Source organism: Amia ocellicauda, chromosome 7 (genome assembly GCF_036373705.1).
Source record: "Amia ocellicauda isolate fAmiCal2 chromosome 7, fAmiCal2.hap1, whole genome shotgun sequence".
NCBI lineage: Eukaryota > Metazoa > Chordata > Actinopteri > Amiiformes > Amiidae > Amia > Amia ocellicauda.
This window is the reverse complement of record NC_089856.1, coordinates 39,701,356-39,719,164: the sequence shown is the minus strand read 5'-3', so window position 1 is coordinate 39,719,164 and position 17,809 is coordinate 39,701,356. Positions and strand designations below refer to the sequence as shown.

Genomic DNA, 17,809 nt, shown 5'->3' with positions numbered 1-17,809 from the left:
CAGAAGGTGAGGTAGAGTGGGGGAAAAAGAGGAGAACTGATTTGGAGAGGTTGAACATGTAGAACAGATCAGGTTTGTAACAGCCCATCCCAAGCTTACATGTATTCATTAAAGAGCTCACACTGGCAAGGTCTGAGTGGGTTTGTTTTCTAAATGAAGAGAACCTGATTCTGTAGATGGAGTTATGGGAATAAGGGTCTACATATGGAAATTCAAAACAAGATATTGTTTATTAACACTTCAGAACATTCAATGAATTTAAATGTAAATTGTTGCTTTTCCCCTGGATAATTTGAACAAACAAGTGGTACAGTCAATGTAAAAGAAACATCTTACTGCTAATGGCAGTCTGAACTATGGCATATGGGTTTCTATCTAAGTGGTTTATTGCCCCATACAACCACAAGGGACTTTTTCAGGTGAGATGCTACCTTCAAATAGTAATTGGTTGAGTTTATAATTATGCAGTTGCTATGGCTACAGAATTTCAGCTGAACTCTCTTTACCTGAAAATGTACTTTTCTGATGTTAAAAACAAAAAATACCAAGAAGACGATTAGATAATATTTTTATCCATGAGAGTTTTGTAATTGTTTATTAATTTTAGGAGCTACAATAAAAATATGCACAGTTGTGTAGATGTAGTAGTGTGTACAATGCTTAGAACTCAATATATTATATGATAATATTTAGCAGTGAACTCAACCACAAAGTATTAATGTATTTAATAAATTAGTTGGTAATTTGTGAGGACTCAGTTTACATGACAGTAATTAAATATAGAACACAGTTCAGTGTGACATGTCCCGGCAGTGTGCTCTGGGCCATTATCTGCTAAGAATGTAAAATTCTGCGTTGTCATCTTCTTCCTGGATGCAAGAGCATGATAGGGAAAACTGCAGGAATGCACTGAATCTGCTGGCCCCTGATTCCACATTGTTCTTAGCGCCAAAGCTTAGTTATAATTGGATTTTAAAATTATTATAAATTGCGTCTATTTTCAAAGCCTCAATGAAATGTATCTCTATACAAAATAAATATTGAAAAATATACATGTACATCATTTCCCTGTGTTTGGAGGTGAAGCTTGCATTTTACAAAGGTGTTGTATCCATTTTCGTAGAGGTTTCTACAGTTGACTCTGAATCTTCAATGGGAAGACACTTGGATTTCAGCCTCAGAGCATCAGCCAGCTTCTTGCGAAATATTCTGCACAAGAATATGTATATCAGAGGATCCAGGCAGGTGTTAGTAGCCGACAGCCACAGAGTCGTTTCCTTGGCAATGTACAATGCTTGCTGCATTCTGCAGTTGTCCACGCTGCCAGTCTGGCTCATGGTGTAAGGTATCCTAGTGAAGTGGAAGGGTGCGAAGCAGACAAAAAACACAGCCACCACAACAAACACCTTTGCCTTTGTTTTCTGCGACGTGGCTTTGGACTTGCTGCGTGAGTTCTGGTAAGACTCGTACACCTTCTTACTGATGAAAGTGTAACAGAAGGCCATCAGGGTAAACGTGCCCCAGAAAACAAACTGGCAGAAGTGGTTGGTGACCATATGCCATTTCATTCCGAGGGGTCCCTTCAGGGAGCTGCATTTCAGTTTGGTGGTGTGTGCTGGCTCCCTGTCCGTCAGGATCATGTTGGGCAGGGCCGTCACAAAGAACATCACCCCCCACATGGCAATGGCTGCGGCCTTGCCGAACGCCACCTTCTGCATGCAGGTTTTCCCGAAGGGTCGCACTATCTTCAGGTAGCGGTCCAGGCTGATCAGCCCCAGCAGCAGGATGCTCATGTACATGGTCATGTAGAAGAGTACTGCGGAGAAGCGGCACGTGAATGCCTTCAATTGCCAGGAGCCGGCATCGGAATCGCTTACGACTTTGATCAGGATGGTCACGGTCATCAGCAGGTCAGCCACCACCACATTTTTGAGGTACACAACGAAGGTGGATGTGTTTGGGATCTGGAAGAAGATCCACGCAGCCAGGATGTTAAGTACCAGAGCCGCCACAAACAGCAGGCTGTACAGGATGGGGAACACTACTGCTGTGACACTGGTGTCCCGTACACACTTCACCGGGATCTGCTCCCCAGTGCTGTTACTCTGACTCAAGTTCATGCTGACTGCATTCCTGGGAAAGAAGAACCATTGTCACAAGCTATTTTAAAGAAAATCAATAGAAAAGACACATACATTCATATTTACATACATAAATAACATAAATAACCAAACACTTTCAAATTAGTATTTCCCCCACCCTCCCTATTTTCCTATCTAACAAAAATGTAGCTCATTTACCAAAACTACACATTACACAAAGACAGAAATAAATACATACATACATATATTTTTTTAGGATATTAAACATTTACAAGTACAATGGTTTTAATGTACTGAACATTTTTTTATTTTAATGACCCTGTTAATCTTATAATTTTACCCCAAAACGACTGTGATTAAAGGTTAGGCAGATTTGAAATGCAAGACCATTAAATGGAAAAGATTAAACTGAAAAGAAACACAACTTTTTACCCTCAGTTATGAGTCTTTGATTCAAGTGTGGGAAAAAAAATCTCAGTCTTCCAAAAATCACATTGTGGAAAGAACTATTTGAGTCAATCTTCATTTTATTCACTGGATTAACCATACTGAACAGCCAAAGCACATACAGCAAGTATGGCAACTGCCCATATTGGTTAATGTTTAAAGACACATTAATCTAAGTTGATTGTATTCATAGAATAATATCTGCAAGATCATATGGTCAGTTATTAAAAACATTTAAACAGAGATCTTGTTACACATACGTTTGAGCATTAGCAGTAAACATTTTAATTCGATATCACTTACCAGGAACAATGCAGAAGTGAGCAGTCAATCTCTTTGTCTTTGTCCAACAAGTTGCACAAGTGCTTTATTATCTGAAGTGACACTGAAGTATAAGCACAGGGTAGTAGCTCTTGTTTGGTTCCCACTTTACTTCCTGTCACACATTTTGCCCTCAATCATTTTGCAACTTGTCTAAAACTGTTTAGTTTCCTTCTTAATTGTTATCTTGGATATGCTTCCATTACTACTAAATAATAATAATAATAATAAAAAATAATAATAATTATTATTATTATTATTATTATTATTTTTATTATTATTATTATTATTATTATTATTATTATTATTATTATTTAGTATGGCTTAAGTCAATTAGACTTAATTGACTACAATATTTAAAATATTTGCTTAATAATAATTATTATTATTAAGACAATAATGAGACAAATTAGATAAATAAAAATGTCAAGTAAATATTTTAAATATTGTAGTCAATTAAGCCTAATTAAGTCCAAAAGGCTATTAAGAATATGTTTTCTTAACAGAAAAGTGGTGCATGTCATGCAACATCAAACAATCATATTTGAGGTACAGTGGGTTAGCATTTCCACTAAACAATGTGTATTAAAAGAGCCTAAAAGTACATCTTCGTAGGGTCTTTGTTTATCGCTTCCTGTAAACAGATGCGAAAAGACAGGAAATGATTGCCCCAGTAATGAAAAACTCAAATTGACTCAAACTATGTATTTCTTAAATAACAAAAAGATGGCTGTTGAAATAAAGGACAGGTTGTTGTGTCTTTTCACTGCACTGGGAAGTGAAAGCTGCACTCCATTAAAGTGGAATCCCCTTACCATGAAATGTAATTAAATGTACTTTTTTAGACTATCAGCAGGAAACAAGTTTCATATATTAAGCTCCAATAAAACCAAGTTTAAGCCAAAGAAGGTGTGTCATGGCTACTGTTTGCTTTTGCAGTACAACTTTTACATGCTTGTTTTGTTTGGTTTTGCATCCCTCTATAACAATGAGGCTATTATTATGTTTTGAAATTATTCTGTACATTTTTAGTAGTACAACAAATATAGTTGAAGTAATAACTTTACTGCTTTTCCAGACTAAGTCTTACATATTTTCATTCCATTGGAACACGATCAAAACTTCTCTCATCAAAGCTGCCACTGGCCCCTATGTCAGTCACTGAAACAGGTCCCTTCCTGCTTCCTGTTTGTATATAACATGATGCGCACACAGTGCTTGTGGCCACCGAACCTTGCCTCCATGGTGTGGAGAGGTTACCTGCCCCATGTGCCTGGGCACTGACACCGGGCGCAGCATGACTGTAGACCCCGCCCCCACTACGGTCATGGTTACTCTGACGTGCTGGAAGGTGCTCCAGTGGTGGCGGAGCCCTCAAAATTTAGCCCTCAGTGTGCCCCTGGGGCCAGTTTGCCACCGAGTGGTCATGATAACAGGGTTGGGGAGCTGTCTGCAATGGACGCGAAGTCTAGGGCAGATGCACGGCGCCCGCACAGGCCCTCCACATCAACGCTCCAGAGCTACAAGCAGTGTTCCTTCGGACTTCGCCACTTCCTGCCAGTCCTACAGGACAGACACGTGTTGGTTTGGACGGACATCACAGAGGTGGTTGCCTATAGCAAGACTGCGTGCTAGACCTAATCACCCAACACCTCCCTACTTAAAAGATCTCTTTATCGAATACGCTCCAGGTCAGCCATTGAGATCCCAGGAAGCCAGATACTTAGTGGTCCCTAAAATACACAAGAAAACTGCAGGTGGTCGAGCATTCAGTTTTAGGGCCCCGAAGCTGTGGAACGATCTTCCAGCCAATGTAAGAGATGCCCCCTCTGTCTTAGCCTTTAAATCACACCTGAAGACTCATCTGATTAGTCTCTGTCTTTCTAGCCCATAGTGCCACCGGTGTGCCATGGACATGCAATGCAATGTTTTTGGAAATGTCCTGCATTGCATGACCAGTATCTGAGGACAACTGTCTTTTTGTCTTCCAGCAAAGGCCCCCTCTGAGGAAGTCTGACGAGGCACAACCCTCCTCCGAGGCTCCCCACCACGGAGGGCCAACGGGGCATCCACACCCAAGGTCTGACAAAGCATCATCACCCAAAGGCTGTGGATGGTTCAACCCCCCCCCACCCCTGATTGCCAGCGAGAGGACTCCTTGAGAGGGAAGACCACAGCCAGCAGCACGGATCAAGAACTTTCTGATCTCCATGCTGCAGTAATAACTATACTGCCTGGAGCAGAGGCAACCATTAGGCCTAGGCCCTAAGCCATAGACCCCCAGAGATTTATTTTCCCTACATGCCATCCATAGGAGTTTTTTGTTTTTCTCTCCTCCGTGCCTAAATGGTTTATTTATTTAAATGTTCATTTACTTTATTTTAGATCATGTAAACTGTTTAAAGGTCTGTTTTTGTTTTACTTTATTGTATTATTTATGTATTTTATTTTGCTGTATGTTTGTTGTATGTTTACCAGTCTGGAAAGCGTTCTGTGGCTACCCTGCGAAGGGCGCTATACAAATAAAAATTGATTGATTGATTGATTGATTGATTATGTTCCCAGGGACTGTGACACGGCCTTCAGGTACAGTGCCTTATGAAGCCACCTTGTATACCGTGAGGGAAAAAAGTATTTGATCCCCTGCTGATTTTGTACGTTTGCACACTGACAAAGAAATGATCAGTTTATAATTTTAATGGTAGTTGTATTTTAACAGTGAGAGACAGAATAACAACAAAAAAATCCAGAAAAACACATTTCAAAAAAGTTATACATTGATTTGCATGTTAATGAGGGAAATAAGTATTTGACCCCTTTGACTTAGTACTTGGTGGCAAAACCCTTGTTGGCAATCACAGAGGTCAGACGTTTCTTGTAGTTGGCCACCAGGTTTGCACACATCTCAGGAGGGATTTTGTCCCACTCCTCTTTGCAGATCCTCTCCAAGTCATTAAGGTTTCGAGGCTGACGTTTGGCAACTCGAACCTTCAGCTCCCTCCACAGATTTTCTATGGGATTAAGGTCTGCAGACTGGCTAGGCCACTCCAGGACCTTAATGTGCTTCTTCTTGAGCCACTCCTTTGTTGCCTTGGCTGTGTGTTTTGGGTCATTGTCATGCTGGAATACCCATCCACGACCCATTTTCAATGCCCTGGCTGAGGGAAGGAGGTTCTCACCCAAGATTTGACGGTACATGGCCCGGTCCATTGTCCCTTTGATGCGGTGCAGTTGTCCTGTCCCCTTAGCAGAAAAACACCCCCAAAGACTAATGTTTCTACCTCCATGGGGATGGTGTTCTTGGGGTCATAGGCAGCATTCCTCCTCCTCCAAACAGGGCAAGTTGAGTTGATGCCAAAGAGCTCGATGTTGGTCTCATCTGACCACAACACTGTGTGTTGTGTGTTTTGGGTCATTGTCATGCCTGGTACACCGTTATTGAGTTCTGGTGCCAGTACAGTGTGACAGTGGTCTTCGCTTCTGGGCAGCCCAGATGTGGGCTCAAGGGGCCCCTGTGGCTTTTATCTGTTGGTCGAGGCCCTTAGCAGGTACGCCTCAGGGCAGGCTCCCTTTCCAGCTCGCTGCCTCCTCCCTTGCGACGTTTGATTATACTGTAACCCCTCCCCCTTGAGCAGTGCTCCTGACTCGAAAGATAACGATCCGTTGCGAATGCAACCACGGTTATCTAAGAAAGGAAGCATTGCCCAAGGGTTGCACAGACATGCAGAAGTCCAAATCTCCCGGCAAAGAGGAAGTTCCTTTATGTGCTTCATGTTATATACAAACAGGAAGCAGAAAAATACCTGTTTGCGTGACTGACACAGGGGCCAATGGCAGCTTTGATAGAGAGAAGTTTCGATCAGGTTCCAATGGAAGTGCACTGAAACCCCTTCCTTTCTCAGATAACCGGGGTTGCATTCACAACCTATTGTTTTAACTAAATCTTTTACTGAAGACATACATATTTTGGCGATTCACCTCGGCCTACTTTGTCTCCTCAGGTCATTTGCAGATGTACATGAATTATTTTTCAGGGAAATCAGGCAAATCCAAGGTTCAAATGAAGATGTTGTTTTATTAATAAGACACTATATAATGTTACAGTATTTGAACTTGGAAGCTATTAACAGTCTTTACATATGAACGGTTATACAATGTAATTTATTATGTACACAGTACAGACATTCAATCAACCATTGAAATATCATAAACATTGAAATATTGGAACCATCTTCAGGTGTCCTGCCATGACAAAATTAAATACTCATCCAGTAGATACTCGTACAGCTTCCTTAATAATGGTTGTGCTCACAGTTATCTCAGTGCAAACATGTGGAAAACCTGCAGCTACGTAGATGTCTCGTAACCTTTTGAGTAATTGGGTTTATCTGGCAAACCCTTCTTCATGCTCACAGTCTTGATAAACTTTCTCCTGAAGGATTTGCAGAGATACAAATAAATGAGTGGATCTAAACATGTGTTAGTTGAAGTCACCCACAGTGTAATCTCTTTCACGATGTGCAAGCTGTTGTGGGTCACACAGTGCTTCTGAGACCTCAGAAAATATGGGATTCTTGTGAAGTGATATGGTGCGAAACACAGAAAGAACACTGCGATTATGATGTACACTCTGGCCTTTGTATGTCTTCTGGCCTTCTTGTTGTCACTGTTGGTCTTGCGATATGACTCGTAGACCTCCTTGCTGATAAGCAGGTAAAAAACTACCATCACTACGAAGCAAATCCAGAAGATCAGTGTGTTAATGAGGATGACGGCGTCGTGCCACTTTTTTCCCAGAGGTCCTTTCAGGCAGATGCAGTGGACCGTGACTGAGGAGTTGGCCGAGGAGTTGTGCTGGTCTTGGTCTGTCAGGATCATGTTCGGCATGGCCGTTGTACAGAACAGCACAATCCAAATGAGGATGGCCACGGCTTTGCCAAACCTCTTATTCCGAATGAAGGAGGCCCCGAAGGGTCTGACTATCTTCAGGTATCGGTCTAGGCAAATGAGGGTCATAAGGATGATGCTGATGTACAGGGTGAAGTAGAAGATGACCATGGAGTAGCGGCAGCAGAACACCTTTAGCTGCTGGGAAGCAAGCGTGGATTCACTCAGCAGCTTGACAAGGATGGTCAGCGTGGTTAGTAGGTCAGCAATTATCAGGTTTTTGAGGTAGAAAAGAAAGGAGGTGGCGGAGGGAATGTGGAAGGACATCCACAGAGCCACAGTGTTGAGGAACACAGAGATCAAGAACACAAGTGCATATAGACAGGGGAACAGAAATTTGGTGAATTCAACATCCTCTTTGTCACTGGAGTGCGTCTCATTCGTATAATGTCTGTGCATTGTGCAGAACCTTACCTACAAAAGAATTGCGCCCATTATTATTATTATTATTATTATTATTATTATTACTTGTATGAAGCTACTGCTTGCACTACATAAAGGTCTGCCTACAGAAGCAGATCACAGTATCCCAGATCCTTTTTTTTAAATACACAGATTAAAATATATATGGTGTAAAGCCTCAGTTACTCACCAATTTATGTTTTAATTTGCCCCCCAAAATTAATAAATCTGCAGTTGATGACACTGTCATAATACACTTTCAAACACATTTCTGATGTGAGGCAACACTTCCGTATTCACTATACTTACTTATGAAACAGGTAAGATCCCCTTTATGGAAAAAGAAACACTCTTCACAATTTTTTTATTAATCTACATCACTGCTCGTTTGAATGAGAAACAAAACTGTGGTGCAGGTATGCAAACTCTAAAAGCATGCATAAGACACCCTAGTGGCTTTCTATTTACTTTCGAAGAATAATAAAAAAAAGAATTATTGGAAGAATGTGTATAATTTCCATACTCAATAGGAATGTTTTGTATGTTAGAGGTAAACTGTGTCAAGATATAAATAATGAGCACTTATTCAAGATCCCAAAGAGCAAGAGAAAGCTTCACCCAATGGCCCTGAGCTGTTCAATACATAGCTAGGGCCCTGCGTTTTACACAACCAACTTTCTTTATCTGCACTTCATTCCTCTCAGTGCAAAGTGGTCATGTAATCTGGTTAATTAAACCACTTATTGATTAATAATATCCTGATTCCTTTAATCATTTGAATTAGTCATTGATAAAGGGGCAGCAGCTAGACATTTTAAAAGCAATCCATCCCTTTATTACTAATACATCTTATTCAATATTATTTCTTAGAATGTGTAAATTAATAATTTAAATTTCTGTTTACGATTAGGAACACATAATCAGTCACTAAAAAAGTGAAAAATAAAACCGCTCTATTTCCTGGAACAATTTATATAAAATATTGAAATTATAACATCAGTGTGATAAAATTACAACGTTAATAATAATAATTAAAGGCTGTTTGCAAGCAGCATATAAAGTGTCACTTACAGTCTCATGAAAGAAAATGTCCCTTGCATTATATTTTGCTATTAAATATAAGTATCCTCTGTTGGTTAACCCTATGTTCTGTCAGCAATTGATGTTGTTCTCTAAAAACTCAGCCATAAGAAGAAACATTTCTTTCACCATCTACTGAAGTGGTAACAACTGACAAATATATTTTAGCAATTTGTTATATAATGTCAAATAATTATTCAGTTTTAGTTCAAAATGAATTCAAAGTACTGCCATTTGCTTTTGCAAAAAATCCTGGAACAGAATATAATGAGAGGCCTTCCAGATCCAAACTGCACACTTGTGTGGGTTGAATATTCTTACTGCCACCGAAATGTTATGAGCTGGTTGAACACAACGTGGTTTCTTTTTTGCATTGTTCTGGGTTGTAGTAATTAGTCGATTTTTCAGATTGTGGAATTTGTTTTATGCAGTTTGATTATTGCAACGTCTGTGCTGTGTACCTCCTTGTGCTACTTGGTATGTGTTTATTAATTCTGCAATTTTATTATATGTTGAATGGACTCTCACTTCATGGATTTTAAAGCAATGAATCAGATCCACCAGTCCCTTGTCATCTGTCACAATCAGGGAGAGTTGTGATTTTAAACTTTGCACATCTGCCCTTTAACACTATAGTGTTTGGTGAAATTTCCTTTTCCACAAAGCCTGATTAAAAAGGGATGTATTTGGAATCATATTTAACAGCAGAATGCCAAGTGCCTCATCATGTAATGCATGGCTCAGGTGGCAACTTTATAGGTAAAGTACAACCTATTTGTTGGGTTATTTCTGTCAGGTGGTCTTTCAAACTTTTCTGCTTGCGCAAAGTTTAATTTAGTTTTATAACAAATGCAACCAGTTTATCTGCTTTTGGAAGATTATTTGATTATTATATTGCTGGCAATTGCTATTATGTAGGTGTTATAAGTCAAATGTATTGCATTTGGCATTAAACCTAAAAACAATGATTTGTATGCTTTAATAATGTAACTGGCATTATTACGATTTCAGTATTTTATATGAATAGCCTTTTTTGTTTCACTCTTTTGTTGAGAAATTATGTATTCTTACTAGGAAACTGAAACATTTAAATTATTTATTAAATAAATGCACCAATGTGTGTTAATAGATTAATTTAAATAATTTGATGGAATTGGGAGATTATTATGACCATGTTGCACTGGGAGGAATGAAATGCAGTCTAACAAAGTTGGTTGTGTAAAACGCAGGGCCCACATAGCAACTAAAGACTATGAGACATCTGTGCCTGTTTATGTTTTTATGTATGTTCTTTCCTAAACGTGTTCCCTGTTGACCTGTCCATCTGTTCCCGTTGTCGGCCTGAGCTCCGAGCTGGAAGTGGGATGCATTTTGTTTGTCTGTGCTGACACGCTGAATGTGTCTTTGTGTAGCTGGGCGGTCAGTACTGAGGTTTCATCTCCCTTCCACAGCCAATGACAGTGTAGCCAATCAACGTGTTTCATTTTTTAGTTCAAAGTCAAAACGATCTATTTTTCTCTGTGGTTACCATGTTGGTAAAGGTTAAGAAAAAGCTCACAGGTTGTTTTTTACTAAAGGGGTTTGTTAACACATTTTTGTCTGTAGTCTTGCCAATATTTCTTGCAAATATTTATTGAAACTAATTGATGATTGGCATAGAAACTTGAAAGGGGCAGAGTACAAAAAAAGAAGACAATTTAAATGGAAACTGCTTTATTGCTGTACTGTCTACAGTTTTGTTACATAAGTATGTTCAATGTGTTATTACAAATATCAGAAAATGTTGAACATTTACAGTACTATAATTAAGCAGTTTAAATAACCAAAACAAATCCATTTTCTAGAGCTCGACTTCCTGAGTTACCAATTACACAGGAAACAAAATACAACGATGAGAATAACAACTATAAAAGGTTAATGAAATATATATGCATTTAATTTCCTCAGCTTCAGTTGTTTATATAGCAGGCACGTGTATACAATCAATTCTGCTTCATGCATTTCTTACTTTAAACGTATTTGTACTTTTCTGTGTACATACCTATTCTCAGACCAACATACTACAAAGAATGAAAACAGAAGTAAAGTAATGCAAGATCCCCCCCACCCAAACATACATGATACATTTAATCTTTAAGGCACACTTGAAATAAGAAGCATAATTTAAAATCCAAGCATTTTACACATTTCTTAAATATTTAAAAATATTAAATGAGAACATAAATAAATAAATATCTAACAGGGTTATAATTAAGTTTTTCTGTTTGAATGGTTTCAGTTTTTTAGTTTTGTATTTATTCACTTTAGTTCATTCCATGGTTTATTTTGTGCTTTATTTCACTAGATGATCTCCCCTCCCCAGTCTGTCCTAACAAGCAAACCTTTTAATTGTTAATTGGAAAATTGGGAACAGCTTTTTGCTTTAGTATAAAACTCCTGTTTAGTTTAGATTTTTCTAGTTTATTTTCCTGCTCTCTCCTGCACTTTACTTGTGTGATTGTGAGTAGAAGACTCTTTTAATTGTAGGGCTCTGTTCTGTATTTTATTGATTGTATTTGTATGATTTGTATTTACATGAATTGTATTTACATGAATATATTGTTTTATGTGAACTTAAATTTCTGCGCTCACTTAACTGGTTAAAAGATCCCGAGGAAGGCATTGCAGAAGTGGATTTAGGGGACCCACAGGGTGGTGTAATTGGACAGTGCCCTCGCCATGTTACAAATATAAAAGTAAATCTATTTTTAGGTAAAAGTTTGGTTGCCAATCTACCATTGATAATTATAAGTATCACCTAGCCCCCCCTGTTCTGAATTCAGACAACTATGAAAACAGAACCTGTGGGAGGTGGAGAGGGGTATTATTTTGATATCGGTCCTATTTACGGTCTGTCTGAACTTGCTTCCTTTTCAGTGAAGCTTCAATGAACTGGAATCCCCCATGTGTGCTCATCTGCTCTTCCTGTGCCACCACTAGCTATATAAGGTTTGTCCTATAGCTTGCAATCATTGTACACTCTCCTAAAGGATTATTAGGAACACCATACTAATACTGTGTTTGACCCCCTTTCGCCTTCAGAACTGCCTTAATTCTACGTGGCATTGATTCAACAAGGTGCTGAAAGCATTCTTTAGAAATGTTGGCCCATATTGATAGGATAGCATCTTGCAGTTGATGGAGATTTGTGGGATGCACATCCAGGGCACGAAGCTCCCGTTCCACCACATCCCAAAGATGCTCTATTGGGTTGAGATCTGGTGACTGTGGGGGCCAGTTTAGTACAGTGAACTCATTGTCATGTTCAAGAAACCAATTTGAAATGATTGGACCTTTGTGACATGGTGCATTATCCTGCTGGAAGTAGCCATCAGAGGATGGGTACATGGTGGTCATAAAGGGATGGACATGGTCAGAAACAATGCTCAGGTAGGCCGTGGCATTTAAACGATGCCCAATTGGCACTAAGGGGCCTAAAGTGTGCCAAGAAAACATCCCCCACACCATTACACCACCACCACCAGCCTGCACAGTGGTAACAAGGCATGATGGATCCATGTTCTCATTCTGTTTACGCCAAATTCTGACTCTACCATCTGAATGTCTCAACAGAAATCGAGACTCATCAGACCAGGCGACATTTTTCCAGTCTTCAACTGTCCAATTTTGGTGAGCTTGTGCAAATTGTAGCCTCTTTTTCCTATTTGTAGTGGAGATGAGTGGTACCCGGTGGGGTCTTCTGCTGTTGTAGCCCATCCGCCTCAAGGTTGTACGTGTTGTGGCTTCACAAATGCTTTGCTGCATACCTCGGTTGTAACGAGTGGTTATTTCAGTCAAAGTTGCTCTTCTATCAGCTTGAATCAGTCGGCCCATTCTCCTCTGACCTCTAGCATCAACAAGGCATTTTCGCCCACAGGACTGCCGCATACTGGATGTTTTTCCCTTTTCACACCATTCTTTGTAAACCCTAGAAATGGTTGTGCGTGAAAATCCCAGTAACTGAGCAGATTGTGAATTACTCAGACCGGCCCGTCTGGCACCAACAACCATGCCACGCTCAAAATTGCTTAAATCACCTTTCTTTCCCATTCAGACATTCAGTTTGGAGTTCAGGAGATTGTCTTGACCAGGACCACACCCCTAAATGCATTGAAGCAACTGTCATGTGATTGGTTGGTTAGATAATTGCATTAATGAGAAATTGAACAGGTGTTCCTAATAATCCTTTAGGTGAGTGTATATAGATCCAAAGCTGACTTCCCTCCTGTTATCATCAATAATTCATTCAATGACATATAATAATAATAATAATAATAATAATAATAATAATAATAATAATAATAATAATAAAGCGGTAGGCTGTTTTCTGAATGTGAACACAACTCGAGGTGTAATTAACAGGATTCTCCGCCTGCCTCATTCCCTCATTAACTACTGCTTTCCTCATTATTGGATGAGCTGAGGGCAGCCATGACCATATTGCATTTCCAGACTTCAGACAGCTTTTGTCTGAAGGATTTGCATAGAAATACATAGATCAGTGGATCAAGGCATGTGTTGGTTGCCGAAAGCCAAAGAGTAGTTTCTTTTGCAAAAGCCATTGGGTTTTTTATGCACGTGTTGCTAACCTGCTTGTTAGTGTATGGTATTCTTGTCAAATGATATGGAACAAAGCAAATAACAAATACCCCTATAATGATAAACACTCTTGCCTTAGTTTTGCTTTTAGCGATTTTGTTACTGCTCTGGGAATTGTGGTAAGAATCTAAAACTTTCTTAGTGATGCAGGCGTAGCAGAATACTATCAAAATACAGACAGTCCAAAAAATAGTTTGGGCTATATTATTTACAACAAAATGATATTCTATGCCTTTGTTGGTCTTTAGAGCGATGCAATCTTTAAACGAAGTGTTTCCTGGCTTACTGGTCAGGATCATGGTGGGAACCGATGTGGTGCAGAACAGTGAGATCCAGATGAAGACTGTGAGAATTTTCATGCAGCTCATGCTCTGGCACATTGTCCTTCCAAATGGTTTCACGACTTTGAAATACCGATCTAGACTGATGAGCCCCAACAGGATGATGCTGATATACATGGAGTAGTAGAACATGACCGCAGAGAAACGGCAGGTAAACGCTTTCAGTTGCCAAGGGGCAATAACTGAGTCACTGATGGCTTTATTCAGAATCGTCAGGGTCATGATGAAGTCCGCTGCAATCAGGTTTTTCAGATACAGAATGAAAGTTGAATCGGTCGGGATGTGAAAAGACACCCACAACGCTATGCTGTTTAAGATGGCAGCACAGATGAACAGCAAACCATAAAGACACGGATACAGCACTCCGATCAGTGTCTCGGTATGAACACTGCAATTCATGTTTTCTAAGCCTGAAACAGGAGGGAAACAAAAACATTAATTGCAGATGTGTCCGTTTGACAACTTGGTGGAAGAAAAAAGGTGTCAGATATTTAAATACTACTTCTGCTTTAGAGTAATTCACCCTGAGCAATTGTTTCAAACGTTCGTTCCATTTTCTTAGTAATGCACAATACTGTTACAGTGTCGATTTTCAGTTATTTTCTCTGGCTATTCTCAAGGTTATACACTGTTGAAAACTCCAAGCTTGAGTGTGAAACTTGAGATCACATGTTAGGGTGTGGAAAGGCTAAGATCATATACACACTGAAAATCAACACACTCATAGGGAAATGTTGCCTATTCTGAAGCACTGCCCTATCATTAGACTCCACATAAATCAATGTTAATTTGAAAACTGATATTTGGATACAGTAACCTCATCCTCCCTGACAAGTGGCAGATGTAGCTGACAATTTTCATGGGCTCTCTGCAACACTTTCAGTAAATATTACAGTAACACAATTTAGAGTGTGTTAGGGAAATATTACTACTTAAATATATAAAGTCTTTAAAGATTTGTCCTCAGTTCACCCACACATATTGCACAGTACATTGAATATATACCAGTAATGGTACTTACCAGGTTTTAGAGATACAGCTTGTATATATATATATATACTGTTCTTTGTTTAGTTTTTAGCAAAAAGTCTCTGTATGAATGTCAAAACTTGCAAATATTTATTGAAACTGATTGACGATTGGCATAGAAACTGAAAGGGGCAGGGTACAAAAAAAGAGGACACAGTATAAATGGAAACTGCTTTAGTGCTGTACTCTCTGCAGTTTTGCTACATAAGTATGTTCAATGTGTTATTACAAATATCAGAACATATTGAACATTTACAGTACTATAATTAAGCAGTTTTCTGTAGCTCGACTTCCTGAGTTACCAATTACACAGGAAACAAAATACAAAGATGACAACAACAACTATAAAAAGATTAATGACATATATGCATTTAAGTTCCTCAGCTTCAGTTAATTGAATATATAGTAGTTATGGTACTTACCAGGTTTTTGGAGATACGTTCTTTTTTTATTTTTTAGCAAAAAGCTCCTGTATGAATGTCAAAACTCCTGTCAGAGATAAGTGAACATGCTCCAGCTGTCATTATAGTTGTAAACATGTTTACTTTCCATCTTCTCAAAAATAACATCAATCCTTGGAGAAAAAACGAAGGAATGTGATGCTCTGTGAGCTGCTTTTCACTATAAATATATGGATTTGAATAATTATGGAAATCAAGGCAAATCATAAAAGATGCACTGAGTTTCCATTCATTAACTGTCAACTTTATATTGACAACAAAATGGGTGTATCATTAGAGAATCTCTCTCTCCCTCTCCCTCTCTCTCTCTCTTTTTAAATGTGACGTGTTAAAAAATAATTACTTCTCTCTTCTCTTCTTCTTATGAAATCAGCTTCAGCAGCAGGTATTTCAAAAATACCTCTACTCCACAGTGCAAATGTTGAGGAAGGCAATACAATTCTGAAGAAGTTTATTTATCTAGCAATGTTTATTTTTTATTTTTTGTAATTTTCATCATTCATTTATCTCCAGTTGTACACAGTTAGGAAACTAATAGACAGGAACAAGTGTTACAACATGCTTCAAAACTGTCCTGATCATTATCTTGCAAAGACTATGAACTAATTTATTGCAACTTCTGTTCTGTTCTGAGTATATCGCTACACATATTGTTGTCGTGATCCTCAAAGTTCAAATAAAGCTGTAAGCAAACGATACAATAAATTATATAAAAAAAGGAAAGTATCCACACCTTAACTTTAACTTGTAAAAAATATTTTAGGCAACACAACAGTTAGCAGCACTTTATCTTTTACAGGCACAAGGTTTGCTTAATAGCCCATCAGATAAGTGAAATAATCATTCAAATTGTGCTACAAGCATCAAATTATGCATGATTGTACTTTTTGGGTCCTCTTCACAAGGGAAAAAAACATTAGCTATCAAAAAATCCTATGTGGTTGTCATCATTACACATATATATTTATGATGCTTTTCTACTCCTTGATTTGGAATTGAATAAATACTCATTCAAAATCATTAATAGCAAAACAATTTCAAATATGTTGGATATTTTTTTGAATGGCTGCCTAGATAAGTGACAGATACTGACTTTTGGTCTATGATTATTATATATTTTTCAAAATGTCTAAGTGAGAGCTTCCTGATAAAGCCAAAGTACTACTTCCACTATTAAACCTCTACACCACAAACTACAACAGCATGCTAGTCTCGCTGACACACTACATGATGAAAATTATAGTTATAACATGATATAATGCAAGCAAAACACCATGGCATATTTATATATTTTCTGAAAATGTAAGTGTTGGGAGATTATTCACGCTAAATTTGGTATCATGATTAGCCATAATATGCAGTTATCTGCCAAACTATAAAGTTTTCTCTCACTTTAGTCTTCATACATTTGTAGTTGTTTTAGTTTGGAAGCATGTAGATGGAGCAACATTTTTAGTTAATTTGGATAGTGATATTGCATTTTCATAATCATTTGAATTTGAATGATCATTTGACAGCAATATTATATATTGATATATTTATTTGTTTGCACACCCCATGCTTAGCTCTGTGCTGTCTGTAGCAAGAAGCACAGCTGACACTACATTTTGTTGTCAAGTTGTCATTGTGACCTGCATCAGTTTTAGACTTTTCATATCTACTGCCTTTTTTAAATGTGCCAGACATAGGTTAAGGCGACTTTTACAGAAATCGAAGTGTTAACATTTGTGAGTGTATTAAACAGAGCTGCTGATTGATTTGCATGTGCATTTGCTAAGCTGTTCTGTTTGACGCCAGTGTCTGCTCAGAAAGCAATTTGTTTTGTGTTACTTTTAGAGTTTCATTTCCCTAAACTGACCCCCAGCAACACATAACCTACCTCTAATGTATTTCGCAGTTTGGGTTTATTGACCAATAGTTTTAGATTGTGTAGCTTGTTGTAAGAAATAAATGAGAATACAAGACCGATAGAAGAGATAAGAACTCAGGAAAAAAAAAGACTTTGTTCAAATGGGCAGCATCAGCATACATGTGTGCATTT

At 38.5% G+C, this 17,809-nt stretch overlaps 3 protein-coding genes across 3 annotated transcripts; all 3 read right to left on the bottom strand.

Moving 5' to 3' along the window:
- Nucleotides 1-211: 211 nt before the first annotated feature.
- Nucleotides 212-2,913, bottom strand: LOC136753429 (P2Y purinoceptor 13). Its single transcript, XM_066709539.1, has 2 exons — nucleotides 2,853-2,913; nucleotides 212-2,133 (listed from the first exon to the last, which is right to left on the bottom strand). Exon 2 carries the CDS (start codon nucleotides 2,118-2,120, stop codon nucleotides 1,095-1,097), a length of 1,026 nt encoding a protein of 341 aa, XP_066565636.1. The 5' UTR covers nucleotides 2,121-2,133; nucleotides 2,853-2,913; the 3' UTR covers nucleotides 212-1,094.
- A 4,304-nt stretch (nucleotides 2,914-7,217) lies between these two features.
- On the bottom strand, nucleotides 7,218-8,216 carry LOC136753953 (P2Y purinoceptor 13-like). The gene has a single exon (XM_066710332.1). The coding sequence runs from the start codon at nucleotides 8,214-8,216 to the stop codon at nucleotides 7,218-7,220; it is 999 nt and encodes a 332-aa protein (XP_066566429.1).
- A 4,585-nt stretch (nucleotides 8,217-12,801) lies between these two features.
- LOC136753428 (P2Y purinoceptor 13) lies at nucleotides 12,802-16,152 on the bottom strand. Its single transcript, XM_066709538.1, has 2 exons — nucleotides 15,730-16,152; nucleotides 12,802-14,688 (listed from the first exon to the last, which is right to left on the bottom strand). Exon 2 carries the CDS (start codon nucleotides 14,675-14,677, stop codon nucleotides 13,727-13,729), a length of 951 nt encoding a protein of 316 aa, XP_066565635.1. The 5' UTR covers nucleotides 14,678-14,688; nucleotides 15,730-16,152; the 3' UTR covers nucleotides 12,802-13,726.
- Nucleotides 16,153-17,809: the final 1,657 nt, after the last annotated feature.